We start from the raw sequence: 26,911 nt of genomic DNA, 5'->3' as shown, positions 1-26,911 counted from the left end.
CGGCTGTGGAACTTTACCTCTATCTATGTCACTTCCTGTCAGCTTGAAAAAATTATAATAATAACTTTTCCTCCCAACATTTCCTATATTAAAATTGCTGCTTGATAATGATAATAATTAGTCTGTGTAGTTTTTTTTTTCTTTTCATCCAGGTAACATAAATGCTACCTGAAAAGATAATGCTTTAGAAAAAATAACTATTTCAACTGGACATTTCAACAGTCATCCAACTTTCATCATCCTGTGACCTGTGTCTGTCTGTGTTGCCAGATAAGATGGTATACCACCCTTTGAGGAAATCCCCCTTTGCTCTAAGGGGTAAAAGTTGTTAGATCTTAAACTTTTGAGGAGCTAAAAGTCCAGTTGAAATGTTATTTTTTCTAAAGCGATAATGATTACTTAAACACTGATGTCATCCATCTCACTAAATCATATTTTCAAAAGCATTAAAACCTGTCATATGCACTTAAAGTAAATGCCACAGCCCCATTTCACCACCTTTAAACTAAGTTATTTCAATCAAAAGTCATTATTGATGTGTTCTAAACTAACAACATGTCAAATAAAAAATAATGAAAACTTTAATACAGAAAAAAAAGGTCTGAACTTGTAGAATAATAATAGTAATAATTTATTTTGTTTCTGCAGTGGCAATAAGGGACAAACAAAATCTCCAAGTGCCAATCCTCAGCAAGCAGTGTTGACAAATAATAATCATAAACAACAACATTATAACAATAATAATCATCAAAATATTGTACACCCCTTTAACACAGTGCCTAGAGTTGCACACTCCAAAAACATGGTCCAGTTCAGCAATCGAAATCTCACAGACCAGTGCAGACCAAGTCACTCATGTCCAGTCGATGAAGTCCAGTGAATTTGCTCAAAATCAGTTCATTCAGGTAAATCTATGTTCTTAGCAGTGTATATGAGGGCCTCATTCACACATTCACAACTAAAGTTAGTTTTTCATACAACAAGCCAAACGGATGAGGGTTCACACAGTCCATAAAAGTAAATAAAACACCCAATAACATTAAAGTCTCTTCATTTCACCAGAATCATGAAAAACAAACAAATAATAATAATAATAGTAATAATTATCATATAAGAACAACACAATAGCTAGGTTCGTTCAGGAATCGCCGCAGAGGCCTTCGAATCGGGAATGCTACTTCATAACTTCCATACATTCGGAAAAAAGCAAAAAAAAAAAAAAAAATCAGAAGGAAAAAATTGGAAATCTTCAAAATCAGATAAATAATATTAGGATGTTTAGAAGTAGGAGGAGCAGGAATGGCGCTTTTACTCGTGTAGCAGCTCCTGGAGGCAGTTGGGGGATTTGAAAACCTCGGGAACCTCGCTGTCCAGTTTGCAGATGACTTTGTAGATGGCCTTCTTCCAGGAGGGGTCCACGTCTTTCCCGGCCACGATGGCGTTGAAGAACTCTCTGAGCGTGACCTCCGCCACCTCCAGGAAGCGGTCGGGCACCTGCGCAACAGACACAAGAGAGAGCCACCGGTAAAACACACGGCAAAGCAAAGATAGACAGTGACGCACGGGGGAAATTAACAACTTCTCTCTAGAATAGGCTTCACTTTGACCATAAAAAACAACATGGCAACTTTTATAGTGATTATGATTTGTGATATCAAGACCCCTGTGTCAAATTAAATGCGTATATAATCAATCCAAAAACCTCGACAGTAGCTAAGAAAAAAGCTACTGTCTCATTATGTATTTAAGTTATAAAAGTATCGTCCCGCAAGTGTCTACTTCCTTAAAATCTTATCAAGGTGGTGGCCACTTCTTCTAAAGCTCTCAGGTTTCTCACACATGGCGGACAGTTCTTCCACTTCCCCTCTGTGCCACCCCGACGTGAGTGACGGCTTTACGGTTGCGCTGTAAATCTGCGAGTGAGGCGTCGAGGAGCGGTGAAGGAGCCGCGCTGGCGAAAGAGGAAGTACTAAACGCTTTGGGAGTGCGGAGACACGCCGCCTCTTTAGTGCCCCTGACAGCCACGCTCACTAACACTATGGAGATGATTAGTCTGGCAAAAATCTGTGACACCTTCCCCCGAGCCAGCAGTCTGTCACACACACACACACACACACACACCACCTCCAAGTGCAACGGAGATGACACTGTGACGGTGCCATATACCACAGCGCGCAGGCGGCCGGGCCCGGGGTTTGGGGGCCAGCAGTCTCCCAGCCGTAGGGGTCACCTGCCGGGATAGTGCTGACTGCCTCCCTCCCGCTTTTCTCACCGCGCGCTCTGTGCCCAAACGCCTGACAGTGCTCCTCCAGCGTCCTGCGGATGCTCATCAGGAGTGTCAGGACGCGCCAAGGTTAGTGGCCACTGTAACGCGCGCTTAGACAGCCATGTAGTCCCACACACACACACACACACACACACACGCACTCATGGGACCCCGCGCCGCAAGCCCCCCCCTCCCAACCCGCCCCCCTCCAGGTGATAAATGGAGATGCCCTGTGCTCTGTCGCTGTCCAAAAGGTGAGGCGTGAATAAGAAGCTTGGCCAAGTAGAACCCCAAATATTAAACTCCCCATTGGGGCGATGCAAGTGATATAACTCATTGTTTGGGTTGCTGTCACACGTGGAACACTGGCACAATGACCCTGAAGTGAGGGCATCTCTGTTTCTATGTATACGCCTGCTTTTCCCATAAGGCCGAGCCGAATGAGCAAGTGCTGCACAGAGCGGTGTGGATGCAGGGAGTGCCGCATTACTAAGAATATTCCTGCGCGGAATTTCTCCTGACGTTTTGACTATAAAAGGACAGCAAAACGCTGACTGCAAGGAGAAAGCAATGTCAAGGAGAAAAGGGTATTGGTATTTCAGATTCTCTTGACTGAGAGAGCGCGAGGGACTGAGGCTGTAAGGGAGGAGGGAGCGGTGCCAGAGAAGGAGGGCCCCCCGAGGGTCTAAGGAGATGGACAGGGGTAACAGCTGATGAGGAGAAAGTGAAAGCTCCAGCTTAGCATAAGACTTAAGATGATCTCATTTTTCTACTTATTAGACTCACTGTATGACTGAATGACTGTACTGTATAGATGTGAGTGAGTATGTACAGTGTGTTAGACTTTGAATAGAAAAAAGACAATAAATAAAGTACCAGCTGAATGATTTGATTGACAGCTGTGTGAGAATGTTGACTAATGTTTTGAAATCTGACTCTAAATAAATAACCCACACCAAAATATTAGCTTCAGAATAAAGTCTTTTTGACAAATGATTGCCCGGCAAGCTCTATTGGCTGTGGTTCCGATAAAAACAGAATTTCCGCTTACACGCACATCGTTTATGAGTGTTAACAGTTGGACATAGCGCACAGTTATTCCCTGCCGGCACAGCTTTTGTTTTTGAGAATGAGCGAGCTGTCTTAACTGTCCGCGACCCCTCCCTCGTCCCGCTCCCCCCCCCCTCCTGCCCCGTACTTTATCTCTCCCTCTCTCTGGGGTCAGCTGTTGGGCCTTTGTTCCAGGGGCATTGTGGGGGATTATCCGGTGTGGGCCACTCATTCGCCCGGGCTGTCCGGTAAATGGGGCCAATCGCATGGCTCACAATCCTTCATACATATTTCATAGGGCTTTTGAACAACTTCTCAGCAGAGCCCAAAATTAAAGGACAGATGTACACAGAGAGAGAGAGGGGAGGAAGGAGGTGGCGAATTATGGCAGCACAAACACACGAGATGAAGGGGATGGAGCGCGTGTGAGCGACTATAGAGAGACCACGAGTGAGGAACACAGAGGAGTCATTTGCTAAATAAAGTCAGAAGTCCATCTATTACTTCTTGTGTCAGTCCCAAGTCAGGAAATAGATGGTTGTGTCAGTGTCACATCAAACATAGACTTTATATTTACAAAAGGACTGCACAATATGAGAAACAATGGCAATATTTTTTAGATTTCTAGCTTTTTCAAGGGTGCAATTGGACTTTTCATGCTTAAATCAAAGCAAAAATGTGTAATGGAAGATCTTAGTGTAATATTGTTGCTTCATGTTGTGCTGCCCTACCAAAAAGCAAATTCAAATCGAACAGGGAGCCCCATATCAACTTGAAAACTATAGGAAGTTGCTGGTTGTGTTGATGCTGCAGTTGTATTCTTTAGCCATGCAAAAGAAACCCTGCGCCACAAAAGGAGGGCCGCGCGACTTCCCTTGGAAGTGGCCGCTCAGAGGTTGTTAATCACTCCCCATCCATTGCTCCCGCATCTCCCTCTCCTGTGACAGGTTGCTTTGAGACAGAAGGATAAGCTCTTTTTTCAGAGAGAGGGGAATCGGATTTCCTGCTTTTTTTTTGATGAGATAATAAAATATGACGGCGGACAATAGAGGGCTGTGGACGGCTTGCTGGGAGCTATTCATTCTGGGCAGCAACCCCCCTGTCTTAAGACTGCTTAGACAAACGTTTAAAAAGGTAGCCAAAGGGGCCCCTCCACTGAAGGCTACTGTTACACACTCACTCTCATGTCTGTGCGAGTGCTCTTCTTATACACTGGCTTCAGACGGTTTCCAGAACTCTTTCCATTATTTCTATTTTATTACGCTGCAGTCTGTTAAAAAAAAAAAAAAACTACACTTATTTTCCAGGAAAACGCAGCAACAATTACAATAATGATAATACTTTGAAGCAGTATCAGGCTTGAAAATAAGAACATAGAACATCTACTTAGAGGGGTATGAACACACGAAGCCGCTGCCGGTGAACCTGTAAAGCCTGAGAAATCTCCTGCCTCTCGGTGACTCAGGGCTGGCTATTTGTTTGCCCGGCCGTGTGTTTTCGGCCCTTCGCTTTTGGGAACTGTCAGGAGATGTATTGCACCTTCTATTTGCACAGCGTTGGCCAAACAAGACGAGACCCTGGAAGATAAGGCTATACAAGCGTCATGTGTTCGTGCCGGTGGAGGGCTGCAGCCTTGAAGGATGAAACGCAGGGACACATGGGCTCACGCCGCCAGCCGGGTTAATTCCTAACTTTCGGATGAGCCTGGGAATGCCAGTGCTTCCCATGTATTTTGTTACATATTAGGACAGTCGGCAGGTCAAGTCGATCACCTGGCTATACCATTTTGTTCTTTCTTTATCATGGTCAAAAACGTGCCCTCCTGATCCGTTATAGAGCACTCAGCCACAACCTGCCACTTTGAGTTAATGAAATGAAAACTGTTGCTATAAACCAATTACAGTGGCCTCTAAGTAAGTCGCTGTAGCCTTGATAAGTCTATTTCTGACGTGTGCAACAATCAAATCAAATCACTTTTTTCCCCCAATGAAGTTCCTAAAACATGAGCTACTTTTGAAAGAGGCACAATATCCACTTTGACCTGGTCTTTCTCACAGTTAAACGAATTCAACAAAAACTGATGGACTGTGACATCTGACTAACTCAAGCCAGAACTTCCCAGACCCTGAACACGCACATACCCAGAGCTCTCATATCTGCGAGGATCAATAATCTACAAAGGCCTCGATAAGCCCTTGGCCCGCACTGTCACTTTGGGCAAATAACAACCCATGTTCTTCCTACACCCCTTTCCCCCCGTCCCCAAGCCCCACCGTGCGACTGATAAGACTGTGCCACCAAAACAAGATGTCGGGTCACTTGGGACGGATTGTGAAACTTTTGAAAATGGATATGCACCGGTTTGCCAGAGATCAATCGTCAAACCAAAAAAAAAGAAAGAAAAAAAAAAGTTAAAAGCCAAGTCAAGGTGTCTTTTTCACGTGGAATAGAGACAGGAAACAGGCGCCAAAGCTGAGCAAATAGCGCTTGTCCACTTCACAGGGAGCCTTGGAGTGCGGCGGGTCTTGTCATGTGCGTGTGGTTTGTGTAATGTGTTTGAGAGAGCTGTTGTAGCGGCACATGGGGCTTTTCTCAAGGCGCGCCTCCATCTCAGGGGTCAGGGACGGGGGGCCAAACGCACTAATCAAGTCGCTGTGTAGACTGTTCTTCCATTCGCTCAGCTACCACACAGATCGACTGTCCCTTAATTCAAATGAGTGGCTTTGCATACATTTTCCTCCATGACATGCATGAGGGCTTTATCCATTTCATTCATTGGACTATTCATGGACTTCAAGTGATCTTAAATGGCATTCATAGATCAAGTATTGTCACTGAAATCCTTTCGTTTTTTAATATTTTGATTGTTTTTTTGGTTGTCGTACATTGCAAGACCATTCTTTGTTGGCTGTCGATGATTAGCTCGAGATGTATAACAACGATAAACAGCAGGGGGCTCAGAAATCGCAGCTCGGGTCTTTATGCCGACTTATAAATTCATGTGGAAGTCACAAGCTGAGAAAGCGCCAAGGAGGGGTGGGGTGGGGTGTTGAAGTGTTGGGTGAGCGGAGGGGGTGGGGGGGTGGGGCCTCCGGGGGTCATAAAGTCAGTGCGGCTCTGAAACATTACGAAAGCAGGAGGCAGAAGGCAAAGAGAAAGGCCGTGGCGTCTGGAAGATAGGCGCGGGACATCTGGAGAGGAGGAGATGGGGAGGCCGAGGAAGAATAGCGGGCTCCAGGGGCATCAGAGGGGCGGGCGGCCAGACAATAAACGCAGAGCGAGCGAGGAGGGAGTAGGGATCATTGACGGAGGCCACGATTTGAAAAAAAAAGAAAGAAAAAAAGTCGATGCATGTAAAACGTACATGAAAAAGCGCATAACGTCATCCGATTATTGGAATTTCAGCTTCAAGTCCGAAAAGTTTGCAGTGGTCGTATCGAGATCGTGTTTCAGCGCCAACAACAACAACGGCTTCTCGAAAGTGTCTCGCTTTTTTTTTGGTACAGGACAAAATTCTGGTTGTGTGGCAGTTGAAAAGACATGAGTAAGCTAAAGATCTGTTTGAGGGGGGAGCTTATCAGAGCGATCGGTTCTCTCGCTGGGCGGCGTTGAGAGCGGGACAGACAGAGGCTCTTTTGACACATCTGATGCACACCCTGGTCATTTTGGCATGAGTCCACTTTGCCACGCTCCATTAGTTCCACACGCACACACACACACACCCAAAACAGAGCAGAAATAATGACATAATCAGCAGCTGTGCCACCGAGCCGGCTGGCCCTCACAAGGTGACCAGGGACGGAGGAGGGAGGAGAGGGGGGGTTGGTTGGGGGGCAACGGCCACAAAAAAAAACATTTCTGTATGTAACAATATACAAGGTTCGAGGTGATAAGACGCCGTAATGAACTAAATCGTGCGGCTGGTGAAGCGGATGCCTCTCTATACGGTTGTTTTGGCGACTTATTCTGTTCATATTGGCTTCTTTTCCTTTAAAGACCCACACGGAGCTGGAATGAAAAGAGCTGTCAGGACACGTCAAAGCGGGCCCTCAATCGCCCGCGGCCATTCGCGGCAGCTGATCCCGCTTGCAGGCGTCTTTTTCTTGCCGCTAATTCTTCCTGGTAATTGTAACGCCATTCAGCTGCTCACAAATGAAAGTACATGGTAATATCCTGAGATTAGCTGCCTGCCATAATCTTTATCTAGTCCTTCTCCTTTTGTCATCGGACACTAGCGGGGGGCCGCAGAGTCAAACGGCAGGATTAATTGATTTCTGATGATCGCTGAAATGAAGTGAAATGTAGAGGTAACAATCGACAAAGCAAATATTGCAGTATTGTCGCATTTGCAGTTATTATACCTCACTTTTGAGAAGAAACTAGATCAACTGCACATAAACATGAACCTATAGTATTAAAGCGAATGTTGAAATTTGCAGCCAAGATTGTTTTAGACTTTTCTAAACTGGCCCAACACAAAATACAGGAGCTGCTTGTTGCTTTGTTTGTCGTCTACTGTACAGCTTATGATAAATGCATATGTATGTATCGCACTCGAGAGAGACAGTGGGCGATTGAAGAAATAGGAGGCATGTGGAGGAAAGACTTGCCTTGTTCTTGACCCGCTGGCAAATCGGTTGTATTTCTGGTCGCTCTGATCCTAAATCTATAGCCGCCACTGTTTCATCTTATTCTGGATCTTGTACTTGTTTCTTGTGTTTCAAATCGCTCCTCCAAGAACGCCTGCAGCTCTGTGCATCTCTTCAAGTATATCTTTACGAACACGCTCCTCTCACCAGGAGCAATGACGATGACCCGTTCACCCCGAAAATCCCAGAGGTCAAAATCGGGTCACGCACACGTTTTTTTTGCAAACCCCCCCCCCCACCTTCTCATGCCAATAAGAAGACAAGGAAGAAAGAGGAGAAGGAGGAGGCAGGAGACATTTGCGTTCGCGGGACGGGAAGCGTACAAATGGAGCCCCGAGTGGGACGTGGAGAGGAGGACCGGGGGAGACGAGGGGGAAGGAGAGGTGAAGCGCACAATGCAACGGGGCACGGCGGTTGGACAGACAGCATCTGCTCTCAGCTCTCTGTGGCTCTCGTAATGGATGGAGAGAGTTTTAGGAGAGGAAGAGAGACGGAGAGAGAGAGGAGAAGAAAGGACATGTGACAGAAAGACGAGCTGAGTGAGGGAAAAGTGAACAATAACTTGGATCAAGATAAGTGAGACTTCAAAAGGTGTTTGGTGTCACAACACAAGTGCATGGAGGTGCGGTTGGACTTGTACACACGAGGAAAACCAGAGTACAGCACGACTTCCAATCCTGTTTTGCACGTGGGGCTGTAATACATTTATTACCAGCTGTGTTATATTACACAGTAGTTAACAGCCCGTTTGTAAGTTCAGCCCATTCCAGCTGCCGGAGGGATTTCCACAAGAAATGATCATTTTGAGCTCTACCTTTTGACTCAAATTCTATTCTTTCTACATGATCTGGACCTCTGGGGATCTGAGCCATGTAAGGGGACCCAGAACCTCCCCCATTAGAATTCACTCATATTTTATTTCAAAAACTAATTTTGTACGCTCATAATTAGTGATGGAAACAATTATCCCAATCATAAATTCTGATTATGACTTTCAGGAGTCCTTGGGGTTTTATCTGCTTAGTAACTAATGAGTCCCCGGTTCCAAAAAGTTTGAGTTTGCTTTATGTAGATAACCAATGCATTTGTTTTGAACAAACGAAAACCCCAAACAGTAACATTTTGTATGGTCCCCTTGATCGTGTTCATGGACTGTGAACACCTGTGCGTCCGAGCGTTTTTTTCAAACATCATAGGAGCTTCTACTCTAGGGAGGAGAGGTCCCCAACACTGAAAACTTTGCCTTACAGAAATCTGAGAGTTTCCCAGAGCCATCATCGTCATTGAACCCCACCTCTTTGTGTGTGTGTGTCCCACACTATTAGCGGGGTCGCACACATTCTTGTCTTATGAAAGATGATGAGTGTGTTGTCATTGCAGGGCTTCAAAGACACAGGACACACTGAAGCCAGATTTTTCACTTGAGTCCTCACATGAAAGCGGACGACCGCTCAAAGTCAAGGCTTGCTTTTTTCCCCCGAAGACTTTGATGAGCAGAAAAGATAGAAGAGAAGGGTTGAAAAACCAGGAGGGGGGCTTGAGAAATAGAGGAACGCAAAAAAGCCGGGGTCTAGGTAATTAACGGCAGGCTCTTTAATTACCGATGGTGTTCATTGTGCCAGAAGCAATGTGACAATTACGCTGTTAAAACTTCCTAATGGAGAGGATGGAAGACATGCAAAAGAGGAGGATGAAAGCGCGAAAGAGGCGACAGAAGGAAGCGCGGACGAGTGAAACGGAAGGGGAAAAAAAAAAAGTTGAGAACAATTGCCACAAAAGAGGAGCTGGGGCTGTGTATTAGGCCAGCACAGTGACAGAGCAGATTAGCATCAAACAAGAAAGGCCACAGACGTGCAAACAGAGGACATAGTCTTTCCAAGCAAGTAACCAAGGTGGACGGGACTTTGATGATGCAGAAATCTGGCAAAGGGAAAACCTACTGTTGGATTTGTGTGCGCGCTGGGCTTGCTGAATGTGCGTAGGCTCCTGTTTCAAGTGGTGGCGCAGGAGGCAGGTAGAGGAGATGGAGGAAGTGGAGTAGGTGGGGTAGAGGGAGAGAGAGAAAGAGAGAGCGCTACCAAAAAAATAAGGCCTAAGGGGCATCCTGATACACACTACCTCAGTGAGTCACCCGCGCAAACAGAAGAAATATAACAAACGTCTCCGCGCACCTTCACAAGACTCCGCTAAATTCCCACACAAACGCCTCAATGGTTCAGGGCCCACGCACCCACACGGGCTAACGCTAATAACTCCCACATTAGCTCCATAGACAGGAGAGAAATGGTGGACTCAGGATGTGTGATGGCACCACTTGAACCCATAAGAGGCAGGATTTTAGGGGGAAAGTGTGCTGTTGTACTGAAAGCCACTGGGGCTTTTTAGTTTATGAAAATGTGGCTGCATTATTAGAGTAAAAACTGCGATGCCCGTTAACTGTCTAGAAGTTTGCGATGTTAATCCAAAAATTCAGATAGACCAGTTTGACAAGTGAGGGACAACTCCATTGGCTGGTTGGCATTTACACAAACATAGCGTTCAATGACACTCATCTCAACGTTCCGGAATATAGCTCAGAGCTTTAACGTAATTTCCAAGTGATATTATTATTATACGGCAGTTATGTCTGCAGGCCAGTTTGTTGGCGCCCCCATACTTCCTCATAAACTTGTTTGCCGGCGCTCTTCTATGACGAGCGCCCTTCTCGCTCACAAGGCAGTTAGTTTGTCAAGGGGAGTTAAAATTTGCATCGCTGGGCAAATTTTCCTTGTGGTAATCAGCTCCTGTATCTCCCAGACACCTGCCCGGCAAAAAAAACCTTAATATGCAAAACGCCCTCCGCCTCCCTCCTCTGGTTTCTCTCCTCCGCGGCCAACAGAAGACTTATTCACCTGGCCACGCACTCTTTTCCTCTCGGCCTGTCTTCTTGCAAATTTTCACATTTATGTATGCAAATCGGGCTGTTCCACTTAAGCCCGGCTCAACAGTAGCTTCCTGGTAACAAGCGAAGAATGATGGTCTTGTCAGGAGGGTGAACTTTACGGCTTATACAAAGAAGGTTGTTGAATGAAAATGATTTGGCATTAGAAATATCAAGAGCCCCTGACATGTTAGAACAACAAAGCGGACAGTTCTGTGTGACTAAAAAGTGGGATTAGAGTTGTTTTATTAAGGAAGCTAGTGCATATACCCTTTAATGCCCATGCAAAAGGGTAGTGCCGTCTACTCTTTACATTTGCATTTGTTTTTACTAGCAAACAAACACGTAGACTTTGATGTCAGTGGGAGTTCTTAAACAGCGTTAAGTGTTTAGTTCGCCAAAATGGATATCCTTTGTGGAGGGGGGGGTGTACAAAGGATAATTTGATATGAAAAGAGAAGCCGGTTCCAGGATTATGAAAAATGAAACCTAGCGGAGAGGACACTTCAAGACTCCATTTCGGATCGCCTTGTAATAAGAAGAGGAGCTGCATCTGCAACTTGTAGTTTTAAAGCCACATCCTGCTTTAGCTCTTGTTGCTCCAGAATTACTGAAAAGTGTTTTTTTTTTTCTCCCTGGTTCGAACATGCTTTAGCAATGGTTTAGTCAGTTCAGTCCGCAAACATAAAAACATTTTAACCATACAAGAGTTGTGGTGTGTCCCGTTCGCTCAAAGCCTCCCCGAAGAGGGCTGAAGATGGATGTGGGGGAGTGTGTGTGCACGTGGCCGGCCCCAGCGGACGAATAAAGCATCTAGAGACAGACCCTAAACCGCGGCGAACAGAAGCGGCACCACTTTAAATGTGAGTGCTACAGAAGTCCCAGCGCTCGCAAGGGCACTTCCTTCTCTCCTCTGTTTCTTTACCCACAATTCCCTGTTCCTCTCATCCCTCCCTGCCCCACCGTCATCCCTTTGTCTCCGAGCTCTCACCCTCTTTCCCCTATCTATCCATCTATTCCTCCCCCCTTTTTCCTCTCAGTAAAACAGTAGGACGCTTAACCTTGATAACAGTGAGATCCCCCCCTCAAAGTGACACACACACACACACACACACACACTCTCTCACACACACACATAAGCGCTGGAGAAATGCTTTGCCAGCATGCCAGGCCGGTCCAAGGGACGGCTGTACCCTTCGAGGTGAACAGGACACAGGGAACTGCAGCAACAACAAAACACCCACGAGCGCTCACTTACAATATACGGACAAAGTGTTTCTTCAGAATAAAACCCAGGACGACTGCTCCCACACCCCCCACCCTCGACTTTGACAGAGTAAAGGAGAAGTGTGACAAACGACATACGATAAAGGTGAGGCTGTCTACTGAGAATTAGCGACGTATTGTATATAATGAACTGGAAGACGTGTAGGTATACACACGAGAGGAAAATGAGGACAGGGAAGTTATATGCGGCTCTCAAATACACCTATGCATGCACAGTAAACCACAAAAAAGGAATTAGACAGTGGGGAAGAGGTACAACCAGCAAAGTGGTTTCTTCCTCTTTGGACTCAAGTTCCTGGCAGTTGTATGTGTCACTTATCTCAAAGAAATTTTGTGAAAATGTCACTGGAACCATTACGTAAAAGTAAAATAGTAATAGTGCAGTGGTGTATGAGGTTTTCCCATGAGCCCATGATGATGAACCGATCAGGCATAGGTAATGAACAGTGATAGAGAATAGGGATGTATGTATGTTTCTATTACGAGCGCTGCTGAATTGCCACATACATCGTCAGGAGTGTGTCAGTATCTATAGGCGACGTGAACTTGACTGGGAAAGGACACAGGGAGGGAGATGGTGTCACCCTACGCTATCAGCACCTTGAAGTATCAGGTGTAATACAAGCCTTCCCATAAGGACGGCATTATTTTCAGCAGCGTTTTGCCTCCAAGCGCACACATTTAGAATGGTTTGGTCTCATAGTATCTCGCGCGTACCTCGAAGTCGTTGGCCTTGTTGTAGTGCATGTTGAGGGCCCGGAACAGCTCGCAGTCGCGGCTGACGCCCAGTTCGTCCGTCCCGGTCACTCCGTCGTTGATGGACTGCCGGGCAAACTTCTCCATCTGGATGTAGTAGAACTCCCTGAAGTTACTGAACCACTTGATCAGCTGGGACGTGATGCAGCGGTTGAACTGAAATCAGACAGAAAGCAAACATGGGAATGGATTATTGTGAGTTGATTGGTGTCTGAGTGAAAACGAATAGTCTTAGGCTGAGCAATTAAGCGAAATCACGATCTGAACTTTGATCACTCTCGATCGTTGTCATGACGCTTTTTAATCGTCGCGTCTACAGCCATATCTGTGACAGCAACAGCATTTGGTTTGGAGTTTGGAGGAGACAATGGGAGATCTTTGATTGTTAAATGATACTGGAGTGGAAAATCTGAGCAAAAGTTTATTTAAAACGTTCATCTTAACTACATTCATGAACCATGTTGGTAAAAGCCGCACATATTTGTTTTATTATGAAAAAACTCTCCTCATGCTTTCTGTCAACTTCTTTCCCTTATTGTTTTGAGTCACTTTAAAAGTTTACTCAGGAAATGTCCAAGAATATATTTCACATTATTAGCATTTTGGTTCTCAAGTGAAAAATGTGGAGAAACGATCCAATTTTGCAGCAAAAGCCGAATATCGCACCGGAGTGAGAGCGGATAATAGAGACATTCATTTGGACAGCTCAGGAGGAGGAGGTGTGTGCGGTTCATCTGCCCCCGCTGGGATCAGACCTCCCCCCGATCATAACCCCACCACCGAGGCAGAGGTGGAGGGGGGCCACCGCAAACACATAATTGACCAGGAAAACGATTAAGTCATCATCTGAAGCTGTCTTGGCCTATGGGGGGGAGGAGGGAGGGAGGGAAAGGGGGGGGGGGAGAGTAACATGTACTTAACCCCATTCAACAATTACACTCTTTCTGTTTTCCCCTCGCAGCCGGGGAAGAAGTCCGAAGGAGAGCGGGACAGAAAGAGACCAAGGAAGAGACAGAGACGGGGCAATGTGATCTGTGCCGCTCCGCTGGACTCAATGGGGCGAGGTAAACCTATTAGGAGCCCGGGACGATCCCAGTGCTTTTTTTCCGCCTGGTCTAAGCAGTGAAAACAAACTGTCTAAACATCCAGAGCAAGAGATAAGGCCCTCGGGGGGCGGTGATAACTGCCTCCACTGGCCACAGTAAAATACACCGCAATACTCGCGTACATAATATAAAAACAGCTGGGATTTCGGGGTGATTGCTTCTGAAAAATATTGGCATATCCTATTTAAAAGCTGGTTGCATCTGTTTATCTGCTACTTTATGATGAATGGATATATGATTGCAAAAATATAGTATAGAGTTTAGTTTTATTAATCAACTTTCATGATGATATTGTAAAATAATAACATACAACATTTTATTGCCCTTTACCCTTTAGATTTCTACTTTTGTATAAGCCTTAAACTCTTCTATTAGCTCAATCCTAAAGTACACAGACATCTCTTAATAGAGGCGTTCACTTTCTCCCCTCTGCTCTCTTTGTGGTGAAGAATGGGGGGACAAAACACTACTAAACGCTGAGCGGACGACTCGCTGGGGAGGCCGAGTGGTTTTGACATGGAGATTAGGCGCTGGTCATTGTTCAGCACATACACACACACACACACAACATATGCAGTCCACAATCTGGCACCGCAGTCAGAAATAAACATGTGTGTGTGAAGATGGATCTGCACATGTAGCGAGAGACACAGGAAGTTAGGAATAGTTGGTTCAAGGTGGAAAGGGGTGGTATAGAGGAGACAGAGGGGGCAGTGCCATTTTGGGGATGACATAATGTCGAAAGCATAAGTCTGCCTGACATTGTTTGGCGAGGCATGTGCGTGTGTGCATGTGCGTGTGTGTGTGTGTGTGTGTGTGTGTGTGTGTACAGGGCAGAGGAGGGATAGTTGCATGGCCCTAAAGTGCGTGGCGAGCATAAATGTGAAAACGAGAGGAGGGAGGAGGAGGACGGTGCAGGTCAGGCCCGTCGGACAATGGTGTTTTGATGCTCGGGGGGAGGGAGGGGGGTGTGATCGGGGAGTGACAGGGGGAGGGGGGGGGGGTTGATGGGGGGTCCGGAACGTGAGCAGTCAGCAAGCTGGGGTCGTGACACGGGAGCGTCGAACAAACAAACTACTGACACTTACAAATACTACATCAGCTGCGGGCCCGGGCTATTCTTAAACACACACAATGTAGCAGACAGTGCGATGTGACGGAGCGCAAAACTCTTTTCACCCGCTAAGCCTCGCCTGTGTTTGGAAATTCTCCTGCCTGGGTTGAGTGAATTGGCGGAAGGCGCGGGTTAGCATATAGCCGCCGCGAGCTCGTAGTAAGATTAAAGTCGGCGAAAGTGTTGCCATCCTTCAAGCTCCAGACCTTAAGTGTCAACGCTGCAAGTGACACAGGCATTTTTCACTTTGAACAAGGATTACTTTATGAGACTGACAGGCCTTTTTTTTTTTTCTTTTTTTGTGAAGACGCATCCTCCCCAGCCAGCACCTCCTGACTGAAGCTTAACAAAAGATACAATATTTACTGTAGCTGCTGCTAAACAAGCTAAATGATGTTGTACTCCCAAATGAGGCGCCCCGGGGAATTTGTTTTTTGGCAAGTGCCCCCGTAGCTTCCAGCAGTCTTGGTTCATTAAGTTGCTGGTGGGGTACAAAAGACCCCCCGATAGCTGCGGAGGACAAGAGCGCTCAGTGCAAAAAAAAAAAGGAAAAAAAAGGGCGGTAATCGGTTCAAAGGCGCACATCACTGCGGCTCCTTAATCAGGGCTGGCAGGGGTCAGTCAGCAAAGACACCACGGAAAATACATGTGTGCGAGCGGGTGTGCGAGCGGGTGTGCGAGCGGGTGTGCGAGCGGGTGTGTGTGCGTGCGGTTCGGGCCGGGCGACCGAGGGGCAGATGAGAGAGAGGGAGAGAGGGACAGGGAGAGAGCGTTTCTCACACTCACACTCAAGAGGCTGTGAAAGGTCAGCACTTAGAGCCGGCAGTGCAAGATATAGACCCGCGTCCTGGACATGCAGCGGGACGCACTTAAGTCCAGAATAGGAAAACTCTCAAGCAGCCTTCGCTCAGCCGCTACTGTGGGTGGTTTGGTTGATGTTAAGGGGGTAAAAGACAGTTCTGGAGGGTATAGAAGCTTTGTCAACACACACACATTCAATAAAAGTAATGTTCTGTTGATGACACATGATTTGGTGAAAGCGGAAAGTTATAATTCCACTGCTCTATAAAGTATCTTATTAATTGTCTCTGAGTTGACTGAACATGAAGCCCAAAGTCTACAGATGACCTCAGAGTATTCGGTCACATCCAGAACAAGCGCAGAGACGGGGACAGAATGACAGCGAAGCACCGCTCTCCTCTGCCACTATCATAAGCCCCTTCACAGTCATCAGGGCTTTTCCACCTCTTCCTGTTTTCGCAGGAGTGAATTGTGGGAGATAATCTCTGGCTGCCTATTGGCTGACCACACACAAAAAGCCGCCCTGGAAAGTGAGCTTTTGTTGCTGCGGCGACTCAAATCCAGTGGCTCGCTTCGCCTTTCTCTCGCACACCCGGGCCCGACGATGCGCACATACCACGCCACAGCATCAGCGAAAAAAAAGAAAAGAAAAGAGAAGGAATGGCATTTAGAGGCAGGAGGAACCCTACTGACCCCTGTTATTCCACAGCACACGGCTGGCCCAAATGTAGAGAGAGGGCTACTATTGGTTTTAAGTTTTAATTCCTGTTTACTAGAGGCGCTTTAAAATTTTGCTTATTTTTGTGAATCGCTGTTGAATACCATAAGTGGTTGATATTTACTTTCAAGAGAGTTTTAATCAATATAAGAACAAATACTACTACTTTGGTTGAATCTTTTTCATTCTTAGTTATAAGGCAGTGGTTCTCCAACTTTTTAGAAAGAGCCTTTGTGGATTATTCTGTAACTCCTACAGATTTGCTCAGTTTTGTTCATATCCCCTTTAAAATCCCATCTAATGACTTTTGCTCAGTTCAGTATGACTTTTGTAAAACTCCTTCACAGTCACAGCTCACGTATAAAAGGAAGACTTATTTAATTTAGCACTAATTATTTAATCTGCTCTAATTACTTGCGCTGCATCAAGACAATGTAAAAGTCTTCAATGCATGCCCTGGTTTAGATCGCTGAAATAATGACACCTGTCAAAACATTTGACCAAACACCAGGAGTTAAGAACTTCTTAATAGTCTTAAAAAGAGCTTAATGAGGGAGAAAGTGAATGGCGGCGTCCCGCAGTTGTCGGGTCAACCCACTTCCCACGTTCATTAGGCCCCTTACAGCACAGGTCTGATTAGTGAAGACTTACGTCAAGACTTCAAGAGGCCACACTGCATCTAATTAGATAGTCACTCTCATTCCCATACATGTCTGCTAACATGTCGCCTATTGTCCTCCACTGAAAACATAAACAATCTGATCTGGCTCATAATCCCCTTAACTATCTTGCCTTGTTACAGTATCTCATGAGACTCTTGGAGAAGAGGCCAACACGTCAATCAACTGGCCACGAACTCTAGATCGAAATGAATTTATGACTTAAAAATGTCCACACTGCACAGACATTGTGAAATAAATCTATAGAATCAAGCAACATTCCTGCCGGCAGCGACCCTGCTTTTAGTTTGAGACCAATCATACAAGAGATAGACGTGTGACAATGTGAGATGAGGTGGGTGGCACTGGTTTCCAAGTGGGGGCAGCTGGGAGAAAAGAGAACCTTTATCTTCTGATTTGAATAAGATGGCCTGGATCTGTCACAGTGTTTACCCCTCCGTATGGTCCAAGAGGGGTGCGCAAACAACAACAAAATGTGCAAAAACTCGGTCAGACACAACGTCGGCTATTGTGTTGCTGTTTGTGCTGCAGAGACATTGTTCACTGTTTTATTTTTCGGAGGTCCTCAGTACGGCGAACGCTTTGTCCAACTACCGTCTGTGCACTTCATAGAGAAGCACTCACGTCGCACTCATGTCTGCCCTGCCCAACCCTCACTGGCCGCTTCATGTAAACTTCCTCTTCTTCCATCTTTTGCATAAAACCATAACTTGGCAAATGGGGGAAGGACATTATTCCGAGACAGAAGCCTACTTTGTCTGCAGTAACCGAAGCTAATGTTGTCTTTAAAACTTGTGTTAAGTATATTTTTTTAAAGTTAGTAAGAGAAAGACAGTGGGAAAAAACAGCAAAAGACTCACCTTTACATCAGAGAAGAACATCTTCAACATATTGGAGCTGGGATAGCGAGTGTAGAAAAACATCAGCTTAGCCTTCTTCAGGTGATTGGGGGAGAGGCCCTCTTGGATCTGAAATAGCTGCTATTAAGGATAAATAGAGGGAGGTAGTAGCTCAAACACATGTATTTGTTTAGGTTTATTTATTCTGTTAATGATTAGCAGCAGGATTCACAAGAAAATGGCATTCGCATGAAGGACAACCAAATTTCTTTCAAGCCTCGATGCTGACGGGCGTATGAAGACAGTGCACCAAGGCAGGGACATTTGCTTGTGATTAGAATAGCTCGTATCAGGTGTAAGTGTCACGGTAAATAAAAACGCTGGCCGGCGCCACTCTGCTTTTTACATAAGGAGGCTCATTTCACAGTCAAAGTAAGTCTTTGCCTACACCCTGCGCTAACCTCCACCCTAAAATGGAAGAAGAAAAAGCGAGACATTTGCATATCACAGACAAAGACAGCAGTTAACGCCAATGACGGGCAAGAATGCCTAATGGCTTGGCTACAGCATGTGCCAACTCCGTATATGACAGTGTGTTGTTGGCTTAATATCAATGCCCAAACTATATCTGTGTGAGGTAGGACTGAGTGATGTGTGCAACCTTCTCAGGCCATCTCGAAATGCATGTCAGAGGCCTCGTCTTCTTAATGGATGGCTTGGATTGAAGACGATGGAGATGGGCTGTGGGGGCACCTTGAGGGAGAGCATGGTTCCAACCTTCAATTACACCCCCCTCCTCCCGGTGCTCCACCCCTGCCCCCCAGGCGCTCTGCCTCTGCCAAAGCCTCGGAGGAGCACACGAAGGAGGAGGAGAAGGAGAAAGAGGCTTCTGTGAGCCTTTGGACAGAGCCAGAGATTGGGGGGACCAGAGCACATCTGCGCCACTGAACGGCCCAAGCCATTTCCATGGTGAATTAACAGCCGTATAATGCATCTGATAATATCAATCTGGTGAAGAAGACATTGAAAGGAGCTCTGGGATGGGGGGCGGGACGCACATGAAAACCTGAGTCTATTTCAACAAGGGTTTATATCAACTAGAGGCTATACAGGGCTTTAAATTACACACTAGGTGCAGCCCTAAGTTTTTATGAAGACTGTTTACACTTGACTGGACAAAATACATTGGGTGACGTTATTTATGATCTACAGGGATGGCTCTGATCGTTAAAATCAGTCAAGTGTCCAGATGTAGCTGTAACTATAGAGTCGGAAGGAGGCATCAGCTGTGAGATTGGATTGCCCTTGGCCCCAGGGTTACATGGCTAAGCCAGAAAATGTTGGGCCACACCGGGCTGGCTCCTTAAAGAGCCTGTCTACTTTATGTGATTCACAGAATAGGAGGGAGACAGTGGTTGTCTGCGCAGCGAGGGTCTTGTGGGGAAACCCTGGCAGAGCGATGTTACTCTGTCAGGCCTGGCCAAAAGAGCAGCACTTCACTCTCCACACCACACCATCTGCTGCAAGTGGACCAACACAATGGCTGCTCACACACAGGCTGAGCGCAGAGTAAAAGGAGCCTTTCAGTGAGACTAGCTGGATTATTTGAGTGAAAACGTTTACTCTAAGAATTATTTGTTTTTGCAAATTTAATTAGGATTAACAATTTTTCTTCACAGCTAAATTACAAATGATTTTAAAACAAAGCGATTTTGGTTTTAACCCTGAATGCAACATCATTCCCTTTCAGCGGACAATTAAGACGCTTCGTATCACCTAATGAGGCATTTTCATTTTCAATTCACTCACAGCTTGCAAATGTAATTGTGATTGGACTTAGGGGTGGCGTGCAGGACTATTATTTTGTCATGATGGTGCACTCACACCAGCTGGCCCACTGTTCGCATGCCACATCTGACAAGACATCATCATTCCCGCAACACTTCCCCAAAGCACAAAGTCATGAGAGGGAAAATAGCTGCTCCTCTTCCTAATTTCAGGTGTAAGGACAAGAATATTTGGAGTCAGGCGGAGAACAAATGTGGAAATTGATAGCAGCCATCTGCTCCCCAGATTGCTCGAGCTGCTGAACTTGAACGCACCCCATAAAATGTCAAACCGTCCCTGACTTCTAAAACTCAAAGATGAAACTTACAAAGTTCAATCAACGGTCAACTTTGGCACAAGAAGAAAAGAAGATAAAATCATATATATATAAATATATATATATATATATATATAATATAAATATATATATATATATATATATATATATATATATATATATATATATATATATATATATATATATATATATGTGTGTGTGTGTGTGTGATTTTAAATCAGAGATGTACACCTGAAAGGGCCTGGAATGTGTAAATGGTTCAATGAAAGCCACAGCATCTGGCATATGTGCTTATTGTTTGATTGTTGTCTACTTTCTCTCAGTGCATGTATGTCTATCTCCCTTTTCTCTTTTCATCCCTCCATCGGGAACTAGTAGAAGCAAAGGATTATGGATCTCTGGAAAGCGTTCACCCTTGGGTCAGAAGACAAGACAAGGCGAGGTAATGAAAGATAAACAGCTCGCTGCAAACACCTGTTAACGTCCGCTTCAAAGAAAGAACAGGGGGGAGGGGGGCGGTGGTTGTACAGGGAGAGAAAACAAAAAAAGAAGTATTCGGCTGCCAAGCAACAGCCGAAGGGCCCCCCAGGCTGTTGACAGATCTTTATGAAATGAAAAAAAGAAAAAAGAGACGACAATGATTGCAGGCCTTTTACAACAGCGATGGGTGATAAGGAAGAGGGAAAACACAAGCAATCATAAATATACATCTTTACCGAGTCCTCAGGCGAACCTTTAGTGACAAACAAACACAGATACTACACCTGGAAACAGACAAGCACCAAGCAAAGCAACACAGCTCTGGTGTAAAGTACAGAATATTCTCCTGACTCATTACTTAAGCAGACTGGATTAGCCAAACAAGCAATAACCAGAGACACAATGAAAACGTTTAAAAAGTGCAAGGCCAAGGTGGTATCGCAGAAACAGAGAAGGGACTGAATGTTACTCTTGAGTCTCCAGGGGGTTCAATTTGAGCCTCCCACAGGGCATAGCCTCTTTATCTGCAGGGCACGGTTGGGGCACTCTGGGGTTAACTATAAGGGAGGCTATACAAGACCATTGTTAGCCAAGTTTCATTATACTATCTACTTCCTTCACTGTGACCAGTTTTATAAAAGGAATTGGGGCAGAAAATGTCATGAGGATCTGATGTTTATAAGTGAGCTTTTAAAGTATTTGAGGTTGAAGATGGTTGAAAAGGTGGTCTAGAGTATGCGAAGGAAGATGTATTGTATGGGTGTAAATAAATATGCAAAAGCAGTAGAAATGACAAAAGAAAAACAGTGAGGGAATTGAAAAGGTGATTCACCAATGTATTTTTCTTATTTTGAATAGAAAGGTATAACAAGTTAGAAGTTAGATTCACCTATTTATCCATTAGTTATTACTGTGTAAAAGGATACATTGCTGCCTGAGTAGGGCGAGATGTCGGCCATGTCTTGGAGGTCGCTGCACTCAGATTTGATGAGGGACAAAGACAGCGATTCGGCTGTGCTGCCTGGATGTGCCGGTGAAAGGGAGCGGTGGTGGTGGTGGTGGTGACCCAAGTGGTGGTGACCAGACGCCATCTTGGTCCGCAGGCTGGTTGTTTCTCTGGACAGGTCCATGGAATCAGGTGAGGAGCGGTCTTTCCCTCCATAACCTTGGGGTGCTCCCAGGGGGCTCTGAAAGGGATAACCTAAAAGTGGAATGGGAAATGGGTGCCTGAAAGATGGGGGGCTGAAGCCCATAGAGGCAGATAGTGAGGAGGGGTGAAGGGCAGGGTGGTGATGCCCACCGTGGGCCCCTACAGCAGAGGACTGGTGGTGGTGGTGGTGGTGGTGTTCACTGGGCGTCTTCCTCACAACTAAAGGCAGAGCCTCTGTTTGGTCATTGGCTGCTCCTGGCAGGCCTGGTATACTGGCAAATGAGTCCAGAGGATTGGGAATGATGACGTCACCAAAGCACTGCAGGCGCTGGTTAGCTGTGTGGAAGTTAGGATTGTCTCCATTAACTGTAGGGGGAAACCTCTCTGGAGGAATGGAGATAGGGGGAAAGGCTTGTTGGGGTGTGGGGCGTGGAGGCTTGGCGAACACTTTGACCACTGTGTCCACTACTTGGGTCATCGCTGAGTTGAGTTCCTGCTTCAGCGTTTCAGCCAGGTGTTTTCCTTCAGTGTGCATTGGGCCTTTGCGTCCCAGTCCCTCTCTCCTTGGCTTGTCTCCATCCAGTAGAGCTTGTCCCTGAAGTAGTGCCCTGGCCCTGTCCAGGAAATGACCAGGGTCCAGGTCAGACATCTCATTGTCTGAGCGTAAGTCCTCTCCACCTCTCTCATCAGCACCATTGTCGGAACGGACCGGACTGTCCTCAGACATGTTTCCTATGTCATTATGAAGATCATTGTGGAGCTCATTGTGCTCAGAGTCGTCTGTTGAGTCATAGATCTGAAAGAACTTCTCTTGGAGCTGCCGCAGCTGCTTCTGCATGTCTTCCAGCTGCAGCTTGAGTTGTCTACGCTCTTCTTGTTTCTGTTCCTTCCTTTGACACACGAGTTGTGTGAAACTCTGCTGCTGTTGCTGAGGCAGGCGCTGCTTGCGCTTGTTCTCTCGGTTGCTGTTGCACACCTCCCCGCCCCGGGGGCTGCTGGGGGCCTGCTGCTGGGAGTTAAGGGGTGGGCAGTCTAACTCCATGTCCCGGTCTACATCAATATCATGATCACGCTCATGTCGGGATGATGCAGGGACCACCACATTCGGTGAGTGGCTCATGCCACGAATAATGTTCTCTACGCGGGCTCGCTTGGCACGCAGGTGTTCATCATTAAGACGCTCAATGTCAAAGGCGCCCAGGCCAGGAGGACGGCCAAATGGTGACAAGCACTCCTGTGGGGTGCTGTCCTGGGAGGAGTTACTACATGCATCTTCTTGGGGTGCCTCTGAACTTGTATTGGAGAGCCCTGAGTTGGAGAAGCCCACATCCCTATCACATCTGTCTCCGCGCTCATGCCCTCCTCCATTCTTTGCCATGTTATTCTTGAGAAGCTGAGAGATAATAGTGGTACCAGGGAAGGGCATCATGGCATCTTCGTATGAGTTAGCCCTCTTCAGCAGCTTTCGCAGTACATTAGACTTGGACTCACTGTCGCTCGCTGACACTACGCCAGGCCCACCGTGTGGCTGCACTACTGAGCAATCCATGGAGTCTGTGTCTGATCCGTGGTGAGAGTGAGAGCTCAGAGAGTTCATGGCACTGAAAATGGCTGCTTTGGCGCGAGCAATGCTATCTGCAGTGGTTACTCCTGTGGAGGCTATGCTGCCTACTGTCCTCTTCACACCGATGTCCACGCGTCTTCGTTTGGTCTGTCTGTTCAGAAGGGAGTCGCTGTCATGGTCCGGCATCACGTGCTGCGGCTATAGTGCCATATCCCGCAAGTCACTCCCCTTGATCAAAGCCTTTCCTGTTCCTGTGGACAGAGTTTATAGATGTGTCAGTCACCATTGCCAACCACTGTAATATAACATAACACTTATATCTAAACATGCAAAAAAAAAAGATTTAACAATGGGTAGAGACCTGGTTAGTCTTGGAATTATTTAACATTAGCTTTTTCTACGGTGTAAGGCCGAGAACAGTTGCTTGGATGCACCTCAGAGGTGTGCGGGGAACAGGCGAGAGGGGGTTAGAATTAGGCCTTTGCTTGACATTCCAGGGCAAAGTCCTACATTTTATCCTTTCCCCTGTTACAAGCCACGAGACACTGAACCAGTTCCCACGGAGCACAAAGCTGCATAAAATTATGATAATTACTTAAGTAGTTGTCCTCATTTACATATACGGGCGCTTGAGCCCGCACAGGGACAATTAACTAAATAAATAAATAATTACAGTCTGAGTCTGAGATGGAGAAATGTAACAGGAACTTAATTCAAATTATCTGTTTTTTAATTTCTGAATAGCTTTAATGACTGCATAAACTCACACAGGCTTCAAGTTGTAGAGTTATAAAGCTATATAATTATTTGTGTTGGTAATGTTTTTTCTAAATTAGAGTAGTGAGCTGACAATAATCAATATGGCCGTCATATTGGAGGCAAAGGGGAAAGTGACACATAAAAGAAGCACAAAATAGGCCTATTGATTTTGGTGCCAGCGTGAGCTCACTTCTGGGTTTTTTGTTTGTCTTTTCATCTGGCAAGGGTAGTTAATTCTGCTTAAATGAATAGGTCAAGGGGGTCAACTCTGGCAAGGAACAACCTAAAGCGCTCTTACAAAAACCCTAATGCTCCTCTGAAAGCAAAACGTTTTGTCAGTACAGACTCGCATCAATAACGGTGTGAGCAGCAGTAAGCAACAGGGTTAGTGTGAACCCCATCCCACTCAGGAATTCCACTGAAAAGTCAAGTATAAAATATAAAGGTAAAATGTCACAGCTGTGATGCAGGTAGTTCTTCAGAATGGCAAAAGGGTTCATTCTAGAGCATTCCAAAAGCAGAAGGATATAAAGAGAGAACTTTTAAACACATATCAGAACATGCCTTTTTCTCACCAGTCCCTTATTTGATTTTACTTATTACTTACTTTTTATAAGTCAATAAAACGTTTTAAAAGTGTTAAATTTGTCTGTTATTCCGGCTAATAACTTTTCAAGTGAGTTGATTTATACTCATCTTGTGATTTGTAGTGTCACATGCAAAATTAAGAAAGACACTATGCCTCATACATCCACACAAATAAAATGATTTTCTTCTCTCTTTAGAAAGCAACATAAGTTTTATCAAATGAAACACAAATGGCTTTGTGCCTATTATCAGACGTGATGGGACGTTCAGAGGAGTTGACTTAGGGGTAAAAGTGACTTATTGCCTCAGAAACTTGACAATGAGCACGAGAGTCTTTAGCACCTGTCTCCAGAGTCAGTGCACCTGTCCTCTGACTGTTGCTCATGCGCACTCGCACGCTTTGTCACTCACAGTCACTTAAAACTATACTTTGTGATTAATCTCACTTGTTTTCTCAAAGAGTCAAATCTGCACTTTCAAAACATGTAAAAGATTCTACATCAGAAAAGTTCACACACCTCATTTCTAACGCATTCACGCGTATTTTTGTTGTTGTATCCGAGCTCAAAAGAACAAATTTGCCACATTAATCGCTCAGAATACAATCACGAAACACAACACATCTCCACAACAGCAAGACGACTGAGCCAAATCATCAAATGTCACGCACAACATCCAATAAATTCAGTCCACTCAAATGAGAATAAAATGGTTTGCCGGTGCTACATCAAACTCAAAGTACAACATTTCCGTCCAGTTTTCGAGTCGCCGAATCGCACTCTTTCCAAACTTACTTCAATACGTGTAAACCAACTCTCCAATCTGCGCTGTGATGAGGAAGGCTGGGCTACGCGAATCATCCTTGCAATAAAAAACCCACCGCTGCTCACTCAGCTCTCAGCCAGGATCCGAGCGGACGGCAACACAAGCAAATAATGCCCCGTACGGACGCCAAATTGGATGTTGATGAGAAGAATGGGTTTATTTGTTTGTTTTACGCACGGCAAGGCATGGCACACACGGGAGGCACGGCGCGAGGACAAGGTTACTCACCTTTAAAAACGACCAGAGGACTGTCTCAAACTCCCAAAAGGCGTCAAAAAGGGAAGTTTCCCCGTGGAAGGATGGGTATATATATATTTTTTTTTCAAAGAGCTGGACAAAGTGCCCCCGACAAAGTGGATTGGAGCGAGTGTCACGCGTCCGATCGCCCCTCTATCCTCCGATACGGACCGCGTGGGATGCAAGAGGTACTGTGGTGCAGGAGCGCTCCTCGGCCACTAAAAAGATTCACTTTAAGACGCGGCAGAAGGAAACAGGAAGACGTGCGCGTCATGAAGCGTCCCGGTGATGTAAGAGAGGCGAGCGAACCAATAAGAATCCTTCCTCGGTACGGGGCCGGAGGACGACGCACTGAACTTGACCACACAACGGGACTTGAGTGAAAGAGAGAGAGAGACACACAGAGAGAGAGAGAGAGAGGGAGAGAGAGGGAGAAAAGAGGGGCAGAACAAGAGGGAGAGGGGGGAAGGAAAGGGGTAGTTATGGATGTCTTCACAAAACACCGGTGTCCAGTTGTGGTAGGCTACGTGTCGTTATTAAATGCACCGACTGACCACACAAAGGCAGAGTTAATATCAATCAACTTTCTTCCCATTAAGAGATGAGTAAGTTACGCTATTTTGTTCAAGATCACCGACTCTTAATCTAAACAAAAATAAAATATACATAATGCATTATTTTTGTATCAACTGTGTATGCATTCAAATAGGTCTATAAAAACGTACGCATTTGCTCTCAGGTGCAAAACTGGCGCGCATGTTTATTTCACTCTTATTGAAACTTTTTTGACTCTGTCCAACAAGTAATTTGAATGCATAAATTATACACACCTCTCACTGCAGGATAGCTACAGTGCTTATACATTTCTGTAATACACATAGATCCAATAAATGAATACAAAAAAAAAAAGAGTTCATTTTATTGTTGGAATTGTGGCGCTGTGTAAAAAAAAAAGAAAAAGAAAGAAAATCTAACTCATATATTCTGGTGTGGCTGA

At 45.6% G+C, this 26,911-nt stretch overlaps 1 protein-coding gene across 1 annotated transcript; it reads right to left on the bottom strand.

Moving 5' to 3' along the window:
• Positions 1–648: 648 nt before the first annotated feature.
• LOC306974412 (prospero homeobox protein 1-like) lies at positions 649–25,668 on the bottom strand. Its single transcript, XM_079571648.1, has 5 exons — positions 25,647–25,668; positions 21,718–23,756; positions 18,208–18,315; positions 12,890–13,084; positions 649–1,494 (listed from the first exon to the last, which is right to left on the bottom strand). Exons 2-5 carry the CDS (start codon positions 23,689–23,691, stop codon positions 1,309–1,311), a joined length of 2,463 nt encoding a protein of 820 aa, XP_079427774.1. The 5' UTR covers positions 23,692–23,756; positions 25,647–25,668; the 3' UTR covers positions 649–1,308.
• Between the last annotated feature and the right edge of the window lie 1,243 nt (positions 25,669–26,911).

The sequence above is a fragment of the Gobius niger genome (assembly GCF_951799975.1).
Source record: "Gobius niger genome assembly, chromosome: 15".
In the NCBI taxonomy this organism is placed as follows: Eukaryota; Metazoa; Chordata; class Actinopteri; order Gobiiformes; family Gobiidae; genus Gobius; species Gobius niger.
This window is presented reverse-complemented; position numbering and strand designations above follow the sequence as displayed.

Bases quoted from the DNA above. Each gene is read 5' to 3' on its own strand.
- LOC306974412 (XM_079571648.1), bottom strand. From the start codon at position 23,691: ATGCCGGACCATGACAGCGACTCCCTTCTGAACAGACAGACCAAACGA. The intron at 18,316-21,717 runs GTATCCTTTTAC...CAGCTATTTCAG, and splicing joins CGCCCTACTCAGGCAGCAAT to ATCCAAGAGGGCCTCTCCCC. The intron at 1,495-12,889 runs GTACGCGCGAGA...TCTGTTGCGCAG, and splicing joins ACAAGGCCAACGACTTCGAG to GTGCCCGACCGCTTCCTGGA.